The 15,446-nt window shown below is 39.0% G+C and overlaps 1 protein-coding gene across 5 annotated transcripts in view; it reads left to right on the top strand.

The window, feature by feature from the left end:
• Positions 1 to 12,657, top strand: part of caska (calcium/calmodulin-dependent serine protein kinase a) — a 615,545-nt gene extending 602,888 nt beyond the window's left edge. For all 5 annotated transcript variants that reach the window (XM_068040666.1, XM_068040667.1, XM_068040665.1 and 2 more), the window contains 3 exons: positions 1,405 to 1,607; positions 4,771 to 4,854; positions 11,566 to 12,657. In XM_068040666.1, coding sequence (XP_067896767.1) covers positions 1,405 to 1,607; positions 4,771 to 4,854; positions 11,566 to 11,742 — 464 coding nt within the window. In that variant the 3' untranslated portion in view covers positions 11,743 to 12,657. The remainder of the gene's footprint in view (positions 1 to 1,404; positions 1,608 to 4,770; positions 4,855 to 11,565) is intronic.
• The last annotated feature ends 2,789 nt before the right edge of the window (positions 12,658 to 15,446 follow it).

Raw genomic sequence — 15,446 nt, 5'->3', positions numbered from 1 at the left:
GTGGCAGGCAGAGGCCCTTAAGTGGCCGTTAACTGGCTACTTAAGGGCCTTGATTGGCCTGGGGTGGGTGGGCCGTTAATCACTGCTGCTGCCCCGTTAAAATGGCAGCGGAGGCGGGAGCGGGTCGGAAATATAAGAACATAAGAAATAGGAACAGGAGTAGGCCCTTCAGCCCCTCAGGCCTGCCCCACCATTCAATAAGATCATGGCTGATCTGTCCCAGGCCTCAACTCCTCTTTCGGGCCTGCTCCGCCTAACCCTCGACTCTCCGAGATTTCAAAAATCTATCTGCCTCCTTCTTAAATACATTTAGTGACCTAACCTCCACAACTCTCTGAGGTAGAGAATTCCAGAGATTCACCACCCTCTGAGAGAAGAAATTCCTTCGCATCTCAGTTTTAAACGTGTGCCCCCTTATTCTGTAACTATGTTCCCTAGTTCGAGATTCCCCCAACAGTGGAAACATCTTCTTAGCAGCTACCCTGTCAAGCCCCCATGAATAAAGGCCTAACCTGTTTAGCCATTCTTGATAAAGACAACCCCTTCATCCCAGGAATCAGCCTAGTGAACCTTTTCTGAAGGGCCCCCCGAGCCTCCCACTCCATTTTATGCCACCACCTCCCGCTCTTTGTGGGGGCGGGGGGGGCATAAAATTCCAGCCCATGTCTCACTCATCCATTGCTCCTGTACTCACTGGCCCACCAACATCTCCAATTTAAAATTCCCATCCTAGTATTCAAATCCCTTTATGACCTCCATACTCCCTATCTCTATAACCCCCTACAGCCCTCCAAGACCTCAGCTCCTCCAGCTCCAGCTTTTTGTGCATCGCCTACTTCCTTCACTCACCATTGATGGTCATACTTTCAGCCATCTAGTCCCCAAGTTCTGTCTTCGCTTCCTAAAACCTCTCCACCTCTCCCCCATTAAGATTTTCATTAAGATCCTCAAAGTTTACCTACTTGACCAAGCTTTCAGTTACCCTTCCTAATATCTACTCCTTTGATTCTATAATTCTTTTGTCTGATTACACTCCTATGAAATGCCTTGGAATGATTTTCTATGTTGAAGGCACTATTTAAATGGAATTTGTTACTGCCATGATGGCAGCTAGCCTCATATTCATATCCCAGCATGTCCGTGCCCTCAGAAGAGAATATGTTTGTTTTTAATCTATGCTACTTATGGTGGTCACTTCATGCTTTGGAATTAATAACATATAAAAAATTTCAAATGTGATTACATATTAGGTTTCAGTGTAAGCCTACCAATGTCTATAATAAAGCATAATATTGTTTCTGATTTAAGCTGCCCTACTTCCAAGGAAGAAATGTAGATTGAGGAGCCAGGTATAAGTTGTGCCAGCAATATCTCTCACTAATATAAGATTATTTGCCTTCATAGATACTACCAGACCTGCCAGGAAAGATGAAGAAAATGGTAAAAATTACCATTTTGTTTCACATGATCAAATGATGCAGGATATTTCCAATAATGAATATCTGGAGTATGGCAGCCACGAGGATGCAATGTATGGAACAAAGCTGGAAACGATACGCAAAATCCATGAACAAGGACTGATTGCAATACTAGATGTTGAACCCCAGGTATTAATAAACAGTTGGTGGTCAGTAATGGATAGGAGCAACAGATTTGAATGTGAAGATTCCCTTTAAACACCTTGTTTTATTCCACAGTCTGAGTTAAAGGAGTTTAGTGTTATTCATAGATCTTCCTAGGCTGATGCCAATAGTGACTTCTCTTTTTGACCGCATGCAGTGCTGCAAGTCAAGTGTTCATGTACACTTTGCAAGAGCCATGCTCTGCATTTATGTGAGCTTGTGCTTTTTACCATCAGCTATTTTCTTCTGGATGGATGAAAGAAAAAAGACACTAATAATAGTGACAGGGTATTTAAATACTTTTTATGGTTTGTTTTCAGACAAATATCTGGATAATTTAGCCATCATGTTGAAGTGCATGTTGTAATTAGACAAAATCCCAACTACAGTACAGGGTTTCTCGGTGACTACAAGATGTATCCAATGGTTGCTGAACCACACAGACCATGAAGATCCCTTGTTAGTGCTGGGTTAATTGATTTCACCTGGATGCTGTAGGGGTACTGTAATTAGAGTCATAGAGTTATACAGCACAGAGACAGGCCCTTCGGCCCATCGTGTCTGTGCCGGCCATCAAGCACCTAACTATTCTAATCCCGTTTACCAGCACTTGGCCCATAGCCTTGTATGCTATGGCGTTTCAAGTGCTCATCTAAGTACTTCTTAAATGTTGTGATGCTTCCTGCCTATACCACCTCTTCAGGCAGTGCGTTCCAGATTCCAACCACCCTCTGGGTGAAAATTTATTTCCTCAAATCCACTCTAAACCTCCTGCACCTTACCTTAAATCTATGCCCCCTGGTTATTGACCTCTCCGCTAAGGGAAAAAGTTTCTTCCTATCTAATGTATCAATGCCCCTCATAATTTTGTATAGCTCAATCATATTTCCCCTCAGCCTTCTCTGCTCTAAGGAAAACAACCCTAGCCTTTTCAGTCTCTCTTGGGCTCAGTCTTATAGATTATGGAGTTGACATTGGAAAGGTTCCCCCTCCTGATCAATATATTGTGACCTCTGGTGGAAGCGCATGTATATGAACTTTGGTTGAGGAAAGGAATGGGCTCCATTGATGCTCTTTGCAATCCAATAGCTTACTATCGAGGTTCACAGTGAATTAATGTCTACCTGGGTGAGGTAGGCAGTAGTTGTACCCCAGCAAATAGTTAATGCTTTCAGGAAAGGAGGAGAGGGAAAAAAGTAACAAGAAAAATTGCATTATGAGAAAGTACGATAAAACAGAGACAGCATTTTGCTGATCATTTAATCATTCATTCTTCATAGGAATTTGATGTTATCTGCATTTTAAAGTGTGAGATCAGGTCAACTCTTCAATTTTGTAATGTAAAACTATACACTTTTTTAACTGGATTAAGGTTGTTGGAATTGATACGAACATACAAATTAAGAGCAGGAGTAGGCCACTCAGCCCCTCGAGCCTGCACCGCCATTCAATAAGTTCATGGCTGAACTGATTACTCCACATTTCCACCTACCCCTGACAATCTTCCACCCCCTTGCTTATCAAGAATCTATGTACCTCTGCCTTAAAAATGTTCAAAGACTCTGCTTCCACCACCTTTTGAGGAAGAGAATTGATGGTGAAATCTGAAATGTTGTGTATGAACCTGGATCATTTTAGTAATAGCTCTATGTTTACTTCATTTAAATATTCACCAAAGCAACAAAATGAATCAATGCAACGTTCTTACTGGTAATGAATGGCTTTTTGAAGAAACTTTTGATTCCACAAAGGCTCAAATGGTCAAGCCAGTGCTGAGCCATTACAGACAAGGGGGGATCCCATTTTTGAATTAACTGACCTTACATGGGCAAGTGTACCTGACACAAGCACACCAAGGATAAGGAGAAAAATCAGGCAGGGATCCAAGCTCCTGATTACAATCAATTGACACCCCCACCCTGGTTGAAAGTATGCATGTACCTGTAAGCTTGGTTATGATGCCTCTTATGCAAACAACCAGCCAAAATCTGTTCACCAACCTCACACACGAAGAATCTCCACTGAAACACAATACATACAGGAAGGAGCTCAGCATCTGTGGAACTGTACCCCAGTAGAAGTTAGAGCCTTTACCATGAAAGGGTAGAACATTGGAGTAGAAAAAATATATTTGCAAATGTTCAGAGCTACTGCTGCCTTGATTGTATTTCCAGATTTTCTATACATTTATCAACAACAAAAACTGTTAAGCTGATTTTAAAACCTCTTTAACCGACTCTTAACTATGTAGATTTATGTCAGATCAGTTTTATTCAGTGTTTTATGTACAGTGGATCCTAAGAAGAATTGGAATGTTGATGAGATTTATTGCTATTAAAACAAAATCTGATCACTTTAGAGTAGGTGAAAATTAGCAATAAACACTCCCATAGAGTGATTAAAATCAAATTTATCACTTGACAAAATGTGTTAAAAGTTGGAGGTAGTTTTTCCAGTGTTTTGTAAAGATAACGAGATTCTGTTTTGAGAAGGTCAAGAATTAGTTAAATTTATCTAAAGAAATAAGAAAACGAACTGCAACTCCTATTTTTATCTGCTACTAGGTTTTGTTATGAAAGACTGCAAACTAATTAAGAATGAGCATCTGCACAGCTCCTGTTGCCCCAGTCAGTCCATTCTGTTATATCTCTCTTTGCATATTGGCAATTTAATCTGTTTCAGGGAATAACAGAGAATTGGTAACTGACAGGCGCCCTGGAGTACAGACCAGAAAATGTTTTCTGAAATTTATTTTACCTTGTGGTGCATTATGTGCAGAAAAAACGATGCATTATGGTTTCTATACAAAAATCAAGTAGCCTTTTGATATCTTTAAAAAAAAAGATGGGTCCACTATTATGTCTATTATGTTTAACCTCTCATGTTCTTGTTTTCATTAAATCTCATCAAGTGAGCAGAAGGCCAAATGAGTGAATGACATAACTTTGATGCAGACAAAATCCTATATTCTGTAATGGATCACCTTGTTCTTTTGGTGGAGCTGAGGGGTTCAAGTATTGGGCCTTTGTGTGACTGATACACATGATTGCAGTACATGAGGTGTGAGTGTATCCACACCACTGGTTTAATTTAATGCTCAACTCCAGTTTTTACTGATCCTCACAGCTTGAATCTTCATCTCATACAGGCACTGAAGGTTTTGAGAACCGCAGAGTTTGCCCCATTTGTCGTTTTCATTGCTGCCCCGACCATTACTCCAGGCATGACTGAGGTAAGGCAGCAATTCTGTAATTTGATCTTTGTTTAAATTTTCGAGATCTTGTGCGTCATTTCACTGAACATGAATTAATTGAGCTATAGTGTGATCTTTTGAATGTTTAAATCCAATTACCAATTTAATATTATGACAACTATTCAATATGCTTCTTAAAAAATTGTTCTTGTTAAACTGTTTGAATTTGACTCTGAGCCACAACTACAGCTGAGCACGATGTCTTTTGATGAGCAGAAATGTTTTGTTTAGTAATGGTATCAGCAATTTTTCTCCTAAAGTTAATCCGTAACTCTGTAGCTTTCTCTAATGGATATTCAAAACTAATTCAGTTTAAAGTAGTTAACATGTTTATGGTCAGCCAGATACTTACAATAATGACTGCTAGACTATACAGTTAGTTGATGAGAGTAAAATACTGGTATGCATGCAGTGAAGCACTTAACGGCTTTAATACATAACCTCAACAATGTCCCCAATAGACCAGTTTTTCAACATTTTATCATTATATTTCTGCATCTATTTCATTCCTTTTAACTTCAGGTAACTTCTGTGCTATAGTAAAAACTTTTATGAAAGACATTCTGTTTGCTCTTCTCCATTTAAATTGCAACCTAGACTAACAATTGAATTTGCTGCCAATAGACATATTTTCGCAGCCCTTTTAGATGATAGTGTTCATCTCTTCCTGAAAGTTATAGAAGTGTTACTTCTAAAGAAAAAAGACTTGCATTTATATAGCGCTGTTCATGACCACCAAATGTCTCAAAGTGCTTTACAGCGAATGAAGTACTTTTGAAGTGTAGTCACTGTTGTAATGTAGAAAAAATAAGATTTATGGATGAATATTTTGTTTATCAAGGAAGTGAAGTGGGATATTTTGCTGTTGCTGTATTTGAACCCAGTGTTCCCAACAGCAGCTTGCATTTATATAGCACCTTTAATGTATTAAAATGTCTCAAAGTGCTTCACAGGAGAGTAAGCAACCAAAAAAATTGGCAAGGAGCTATTAGGACAGGTGACTAAAATCCTGGCCAAAGAGGTAGGTTTTAACGAACACCTTAATGGAGGAGAGATGGTGAAGTGGAAAGGTTTAGCGAGAGGATTCCAAAGTTTAAGGCCCAGACAGCTGAAGGCACAGCCGCCAATGGTGGAGCAAAGGAAATTGAGGATGTACAGGGGCAGGAATTGGAGGAACACAAAATTCTCAGAGAGTTGTTGGACTGGAGGAGGTTACAGCTTTAGGGATGGGTGAGGCTATGGGGGAATTTGAACACAAGAGTGAGAATTTTGAATCTGAGGCATAGGTGGACCAGAAGTCAATGTAAGTCAGCGAGCACAAGGGTGATGGATGAACGATACTTGGTGCAAATTAAGGTACAGCAGACTTTTGGATGAGTTCAAATTTATGGAGGGTGCAAGATGGAAGGCTGGCCGGAAGAGCATCAGGATAGTTAAGTCTCAAGGTAGCAAAAGCATGGACGAGGGCTGAGGTGGTTTGGAGGTGGGCAGTATTGCAAAGGCGGAAGAAGACACTTGGTGGTAGAGAAGGTATGCAGTCAGAAGCTCAGGTCAGAACCAAATAGGATGCCAAGGCTGAGAAAAATCAGATTCAGCCTGAAACTCTGACCAGGGAGACGGATGGAATTGGTGGCTGGGGAACAGAGTCTTTACAGGGTCGAGAGCGATAGTGGTGAGGTAGAGTTGGATGTCGTTATGTGGAAACTGACATTGTGTAGTCAGACAATTTTACCAAGGAGTGGCATGTAAATGAGAAATGGGAGGAACCAAGGATAGATCCTTGGGGGACTGCAGAGGTAACGGTGAGAGTGTGGGAAGAGAGGCCATTGCAAAGAAACATTTGCAGATCAGTTACAAGGCCATGTGAGTGAAAATCAAAGCTCCTTCTCCTCTGTCCCTTCAACTTAACTCCAAGCTCAGGAAAATATCCAATATTTGTATTTCCTACTCCAACCATCCTTCTGGACCCTCTGAATAAGATTGTTAAATTAAGGATACATCATGGTAAGTTTTGTGGTGTAAATTCAGGTCCACCAGGAATCAAGTTAAGACTGTCCACACTCACTTTATATAAGACTGCAGCAGCCAAAAGGAAGAAGACTGTCACATTGGATTGGAGTCCACGTCCCACAGGTCAATGAACAATATCAAGCAACCCACTGTGCTATCCACATTAACTTGGAGAGGGTTAAGAAAATGAAACCTTTGAGTAAAGAGTTTGCAACAAAGGGATTTCACAGGCTAGATGATTTGTAAGAGGTAAACTAAATACATACAGCTCACTTTTTCTGTGTGTAGCCTCAGTTTTACTTTTTCTTTTTTATCTGTTTCTGTATTTTTTTATTATTTAAACTCACATTTTATGTTTATTTTCTTGCATCCTTTCTGATTTTTACATAGCTCCCAAGGTGGTGCAAAAAGCTACCTGTAAGTATTTGCATTAGCCAGGGATGTCTGTATGAAAATGGTGTTTTAGCTGTAGCAATTAGTGATGCTGTAGTTTTCATTGAGAAAAGGTTAGCTTTTCTTCCTGTTCATGTATGTTAGAATGTAAGCACAAGCAAATTCTTTTACAGTTTCTTCTTTAAGACTTTTAATTATTTGATCAAAAAAATCAGCAAAAAGACATCCCATGTCATTGATAATAGTCAAGATGCTTACAGATTTCCATAAAGTAAATAGATTCTGAATCTTCTATTTGTTACTTGAAAACATACTTTTGATCTAACCACATGTTCCATGTCCAGTTCATAACATGTAACTATCTTGTTATTTAGCATTGTTGAACAAACACAATAAAAAAAAAAATGATATTAGGTGTAAAGAAACCCTTTTTGTCTCCTGAGTAACACACAATTTTAAATTTAGCAATTTGCATTTTTTAACCAATTTTCAATAGTTAATTGCTTGCTGCTTTGCCAGTTTCACATAGAAGAATATGATGGCAATGCCAACTTGCATTTATGTAACACATTTAATGTTGAAAAAGAGCTCATGCCACTTTACAGATGCATAAAGAAAATAGAAATCAAAGCAAAGAGAGATAAATTAGGAGGGGTGAAGTTAAGTATTAGTCAAAGATATGTGTCTTAAAGGAGGAGATAGAGGTGGAGGCAGAGAAAGTCAAAGATGGAATTCCAGTAAGTGGAGCTAGGCAGCTGAAGGCTGTTCTAGTGGTTGGGTAAAGGGAGGTAAGTGTGCACAAGATGCTGGTATCAGAGGAACAGAGTTGGGGGCAGTGGGAGAGGACAGTTGTAGGGCTGGAAATTATTACAGAGAGGAGGGGATGAGACAATAGATGGATTTAAAGATAAGAACAAGAATTTTACTTTACAAGCACTGGCAAGTAAATGTCACTGAGATGTGGGGGATAGGTGAGCAAAACTTGGTGCAAAATAGGATATTTGCAGCAGAGTTTTGGAAACACTTGAATTAATGGAAGGCTGACAGGGAAAGACAAAAATAAATGCATGCATTTGGAAGGTTCGAACCTGCTATTGTTTCGCGAGTTCATCAGATAAAGTACATGTGATCTACTCCCTCTGAGAAATCTGTGTGCCTTCCTTCATATATATTGTATAAATAAAAAGCTGTCATATGAGAGTTTTCCAGCAATCTGCTCCGAACTGGAACAAAATTCACAGTCATTTGGACAAGTGTGGATTATTTAAGGAGAGCCAGCTCAGATTTGTTAAAGGCAGATTGTGTTTAACTAATTTGATTGAATTTTTTGATGAGGTAACAAAGAGTGTTGATATGGGTAAAGCGGTTGAAGTGGTGTACATAGAATTCCAAAAGGATTTGATAAAGTGCCACATAACAGGCGTGTCAGCACAGTTGAAGCCCATGGAATAAAAGGGACAGTAGATAAGAAGTTGGCTGAGTGACAGGAAACAGTAATGAACGTTTGTTTTTCAGATGGGAGGAGATATTATAGTGGGATTCCCCAGGGATCGGTTCTAGGTCTACTGCTTTTCTTGATCTATATTAATGACCTAGACACTTTTTTTATTCATTCATGAGATGTAGGCGTCGCTGGCCAGGCCAGCATTTATTGCCCATCCCTAATTGCCCTTGAGAAGGTGGTGGTCAGCTACCTTCTTGAACCGCTGCAGTCCATGTGGGGTAGGTACACCCACAGTGCTGTTAGGAAGGAAGTTCTAGGATTTTGACCCAGCAACAGTGAAGGAATGGCAATAGAGTTCCAAGTCAGGATGGTTTGTGAGTTGAAGGGGAACTTGCAGGTGGTGGTGTTCCCATGCATCTGCTGCCCTTGTCCTTCTAGTTGGTAGAGGTCGTGGGTTTGGAAGGTGCTGTCTAAGGAGCCTTGGTGCGTTGCTGCAGTGCATCTTGTAGATGGTACACACTGCTGCCACTGTGCGTCGGTGGTGGAGGGAGTGAATGTTTGTGGATGGGGTGCCAATCAATCGGGCTGCTTTGTCCTGGATGTTGTCGAGTTTCTTCAGGGTTGTTGGAGCTGCACCCACCAGGCAAGTGGAGAGTATTCCATCACACTGCTGACTTGTGCCTTGTAGATGGTGGACAGGCTTTGGGGAGTCAGGAGGTGTGTTACCCGCCACAGGATTCCTAGCCTCTGACCTGCTCTAGTAGCCATGGTATTTATATGGCTACTCCAGTGTGCAGTGCAGAATTTCAAAATTTGCAGATGACACAAAACTTGGAAATATTGTGAACTGTGAGGAGGATAGTGATAGATTTCAAGAGGACATAGGTTCGTTGAATGGGCAAATATGTGGCAGATGAAATTTAATGCAGAGAAGTGTGCCCGAGTGTCTGGTAGAGGCAGATTCAATCAAGGCCTTCAAAAGGGAGCTGGATAATTATCTGAGAAGAAAATATTTGCAGGGCTATAGAGTAAAGGCAGGGGAGTGGGATTAGTTGCCCTTGCAGAGAGCTAGCACAGACATGATGGGCTGAATGGCTTCCTTCTGTGCTGTAACCATCCTATGATTCTAGATACATTTTGATAGGCAGAATGAGGAGAGGCAAATTAAAATAAAGGATACAATTCTAAAAGGGGGCAGTTTGAGAAGGTGGTTAATAAGGCATAAGGTATCCTAGGCTGTGTAAATAGTGCCATAAAGTACAAAAGCCAGGAAATTATGGTGAACCCGATTAAAACTCAGCCACAACTGGAGTAGTGTGTCCAGTTCTGGATAACACATTTTATAGGCATTAGAGAGGATGCAGAAAAGATCTACAAGAATGGTTCCAAGGATGAGGGACTTCAGTTACGTGGATAGATTGGAGAAAGTGGGGTTGTTCTCCTTGGAGAAGGTTGAAAGGAGATTTGATAGCGGTGTTCAAAATCAGGAGGGGTCTGATAGATAGAGAGAAACTGTTCCCACTGACTGAACCAGAGGACACCGATTTAAGGTGAACAGCAAAAGAACCAAAGGCGACATGAGGAAAACATTTTCTACACAGTGTTTGGTTAGGATCTGGAATGTATTGTCAGGGAGCGTGGTGGAGGCAGATTCAATTCTGGCTTTCAAAAGGGAATTGCACAATTATCTGAAGAGAAACAAATTGAAGGGCAGGGGGGTGGGACTAGCTGAATTGCTCTTGCAAAGAGCTGGCATGCATATGAAAGGCTGAATGGTCTCCTACTGTGCTGTAAGCATTCTATGATCCTCTAGTTTGGTTTACTCATAGATATGAGAATAAATATGGAAATACATGGGTACAGCAGCCTATCTGTCTTGTCTGCAATATTGCTGTGGCAAGCCCTATCCCTCGGACATCCGATCCCAGTTTCTGAATTTAGACAGTAAATGTTATTCAAAACCAGGGTTTTATTGCTTTTTCAGGCTTAACCCAGAGAACACAGCAATACAGACATATTCAGCCCTCTAGAATACATTGCATTTGATTAATCATACATTAACCAGATTAGTTCTTCATGGTAAAGCTCATTAGAAAACCACTCAAAACCACAAGCTTAATGAGGACATGATTTGCACTGAGCTGTCACTGATGAGGGGGAAGATGGCTTCTCTTTTGAATAAAACAAATACGAAAATATTTCACAGATTTTCCTGTGTATCTTCTGGGTTCAATCAGAGAAATATGACCTCAATGAATAAAATTGTGGAAAACAAGATATTCTGATTCATACTTTGTCCCTTTTTAGACCAAAATACTTTCAGTACATCATGGAGAATGTGCAGTTCTATGTATAGAGCCTGTCACTCCAGAATTGGCCTTTATAGCCACTCCAGGCGCTGCTTCACAAACCACTGACCACCTCCAGGCGCGTATCCATTGTCTCTCGAGATAAGGAGGCCCAAAGAAGGATGTATAGCTTCATAAGCAGTTTGCATTCACTTGCAGCACTATATTCCTCCAACTTACTAGTTGGCTGGTAAATACAATCAAAATGGTGCAAAACACCTTCAAACATTTTATAATTTGCAGCTCAACTAAGAAAGTCTACATGAAGTACAGTAAAACTAGTATTTTGCTCTGACACAAAAATACTGCTGCTGTAAGAAAACAAATGCCAGTTTATTCCTAACTCGGTCAGTGCTGATACAGCCACACTTACTGTATGCAAATCTGTTTAGCACATCCTTATTTACTGTGTGTAGGAAGATTCCACTTGACTCTAACATAAATGGGCTCTTCTTATACATTAGTTATAATTTAATATGTCTTTCTGTCCCGCAGGATGAATCTCTTCAGCGTCTGCAGAAGGAATCAGAAATTCTACAGAAAACATATGCACACTACTTTGATCTAACCATAATCAACAATGAAATAGATGAGACCATCAGGCATCTGGAAGAAGCCATTGAACTTGTGTGTACTACACCACAGTGGGTTCCTGTATCCTGGGTATATTAAAGACTAAACTGAAAAACCATGAACTTTATCATTCCCTAGCACCACCCTGACATTAGACTTTGTAAATGACCTTGCATCGAGTCTTGCCCCTCATAGACTGCCTAGGATTAGTGTGCCCTAACTTTTTTTTAACTATTGTCATGTCCTACTAGCTGGATGGAGAGAGAAAAATTACCAAACTCTTACAGTGACCGTGTCCCTTTTTAATGCTGTGTGAGGGTTGTATTTCAGTGATCAAAAATCATATCTACAAATGCCTTCTGATCTATACATATCCAGAAGTCCCACATGGTTCTGTAAAACTTATTTGAACGCTTGTTTTTACTGAGCTTTTTTAAAGTAAACTTTAAAACCCGCAAACCTATCCAATTTCTTTGGCAAATGTTTTTCAAATACTATGAATCTATTTGATTCAGCAGTATAAATAGCACAGTCTGGCTACCTTGCTTGCTATTTGAAACATAATTTCACTTTGATAATGCATTATAAATGCAGGTTTTACATCTTTTGAAGTCCCCAAATAACGGTCAAAAAGTCATTGGCACAAGCATTAATTGATATTTTGAGTCTGCAATGTTACAGAGGACTACAGTCATTTTTGGAGCCTAGGTGTAGTAAGAGCATGAAGTAGATTTGATTTTTTTTTTCATAAACCAGTCAAGGTTAATAAAGGGGATACAGTCATTTACAATTTAAAAATGTAAAAACATTTAGGAATTTGGATCAGGTTTTACTGCATGTGGACAGTTAAAAGCATTCATGCTGTTGGTGTATCTGTGTTGGAAATTGTATTCTACAGCAACGTACATTCCATTTGTTGGAAAAATTACCCAAGGGAATTATTATTCAAAAAAAACTGTAAACCTATGCACATCCCTTGCATTGTGGGCAAGTTTATAAATGACTGATTTTTAATCATGTAGTGAAATGTGTTTGTACTTTGTTGCAATTTAATTTGTTCTAAGGGGAAGAATTACGAGTTTCACCATTTCAAATATGTGTTGTCTTTGAATATAAATATTTTAATTACGTTCCGTCTGGAAAAAATGGTTTAATTTTTATCATTGAAGTAAATGTATTAAAAATGCACAAATTTTACTAAAGAAATACTGTGCAAAGAGGAAATAGTTTGTGGTCAGATATAAGCAGTTCAGCTCACATCACTACTTCATTCAAACTGGCCTGCATTGCTTCTGAAGATGATGACAAATACAGCAACTGCAATTGGACATTTTTTTAAAATATATTTCCTTTTATATGATCAGTTATTTGATTTGTTTTTTTATTATTTGCTAATTGTCTTTCTACAAGCTTATATTGAACTCAACATAACCCAGCCATGTAAATTGAACAGGCTTTGACCTTCAGCACAGCTGCCTAAGACATTATGGTGTTTCAATTACAGGGCTGTAAGTTCTATACTCCTTTAACTGGTTAATGTTGTAAGACCAGTATGGTGCTGGCCATCGGGAACTGAACAGTACCTTTGATCATGTAATATAAAAATGAAAATACTGTGGAAAAATGTAAACAAAAATGAAGCACAACTTCACAACTGGAATTTATTGAACATTTTCATATTTTTTGGAAAGTCCATTCAGATAAAGAGAAATGGTATTTTATAAAACAGTTCCCACCAGGATTTTAGAGCACAGAGGAATGGATTGTTTGCCTTAAGACATTTTGTAACTTAATTCCTGCTTTCTTTGATGTAATGCCATTCCTAACAGTGTTGAAAGGATATTTAGATACCTGTTATACATTTCAAAAAGTGCATATTGTTCAATATTGCATAAATGCCGTGGATGCTTTGATGAAACACAATTGGCAATGGAAATCTGTATTAAAGGACAAGTGGTACAGTTGAGATTCTTGAATAATTGTAAATATAAATCAAATGTAATGGGAACATTTTTTTAAATCATGAATACTTTGCTTTATTTCGATCTACATAGAAACTGAATAGTTTTATAGTTTGGTGCCTAATATGTTGAACTACAAACACTTCAACTGAAACAGTAATTTTATTATTAATTAACCAAATGCTGTTAATTGTTGTTTTGTTTTCATATGCATTCAGATGTCAGCTATTAACTGTTTAGAAAACATGCAGTCATTGATTTTCATATCGTGGAATATCGAATGTGTGAATCTCATAGAAATCCAGACATATCATGCATCATGACCAATGTAGATGGAAATAAATGCAAAGTACAAAGTTTCAGGTAAAGTGGGGCTGCACCCTTCTCCATTTGTACTATAAAAACGCACAAAATTGATAACCTTATTTGTGCATATACAGATGGATTTGGTCATATGCCTTTGATAATGCAGATGATAATTACCAGATAGGTAGAGTAACTTCCAAATCTCACTGACACATGCCTTCTCTATAGTCAGGAGGAAGGCAGAAAGTCTGCAATGTAAACTTTTCAATATCTGCATTTTTCATTGCTGCCATAGGGAAGCATGTTTCATGGGATGCAAGCTGGCTAATATCCATTTCTTTTCTCCTTCCCTAAGATGGAATACCTTACTTTCACACATTAGTCTATCTGAAAATTAACAGAACTCAACCAACCCGGGAAAAGGTTTTTTATGGGCACATCTACAACTGACATATGGGTCAAGAACTAAACTGTATCAAAGCTAAAATCATCCAATTACTTTTGTTTAGCAGTAATATCTATATGACATAAAACTTGCTTAACATTGTGAAGCAAATGAGAATTAGAAGATGTTCTGTCTGATGGTGATAAGCAGAGTTCTGCAGGAGAACGTCCCAAGTTTCCTACTGTTCACTGTATTTGAAGATGATTTGGGAAGTTTTTACATACAAATATGCATATTTAGTGTCAGCTTTGATTCAGTGGTACCTCACTCACCTGTGAGTAGGAGATTTGGGGGTTCAAGCTGCACTCCAGAGATGCTATCTTTCACATGCAATACTAAACTTAAACCCTGTCTGCCCTCACAGTTGGACATAAAACATCCCATGGCACCATTTGAAGAGTAAAGGAGTTTTCTCAATACCCTAACCAATGTTTATCCCTCAAAATAACATCACAAACTGATTACCTGGTCATTTATCTAATTTTTTGGCAATCTTGCTGTGCACAAATTACTTCCACATTCCCCTACATTACAACAATAACACTTCAAAAAGATACTTAATTAGGATTTGCTGAAGTTGTGAAAGGCACTATATAAATGCAAGCTGTTTTATCTTTATGTATATTTAAAATTCTTCCACATATCCCTGTCACATTTTTCCCATTGCACATTTTTGATAGCACCATGGTATGATGAAAGTCAGTGCTTGTTTTGAACATAGGAGATCTACTAGTATGTAATATATTTGGAATTTCCAGTCTTCTTGTGGCCAGGTGACAGAGTTAAGGAAAGTAAGCAAGCATCCAAGAATGTGTGTTTAAATTATTTTCCCTATCTCTGTAATCTCCTCCATCACTTCCAAACTCTTCCTGGAACTTTGACCTCATGCTTTCGCTCTCTTCTCTCCACACCCCCCCCCCCCCCCCCCCCCCCCCCACACACACACACACTTCACTGTACCATTGGCTGAATTCCTTCCTTAAACCTTTCCTCCTTTAAGACTTGCTTAAAGCCCAACTTTAACCAAGTGTTCGATTACCCCTCCAAACTTCTCCTTAGACTTGGCTTTTTTTTTAAAATCATGTCTTTGT

The sequence above is a fragment of the Heterodontus francisci genome, chromosome 10 (assembly GCF_036365525.1).
Source record: "Heterodontus francisci isolate sHetFra1 chromosome 10, sHetFra1.hap1, whole genome shotgun sequence".
NCBI lineage: Eukaryota > Metazoa > Chordata > Chondrichthyes > Heterodontiformes > Heterodontidae > Heterodontus > Heterodontus francisci.
Note: the sequence above shows the minus strand (reverse complement) of the source record. Positions and strands in the feature narration are given on the sequence as shown.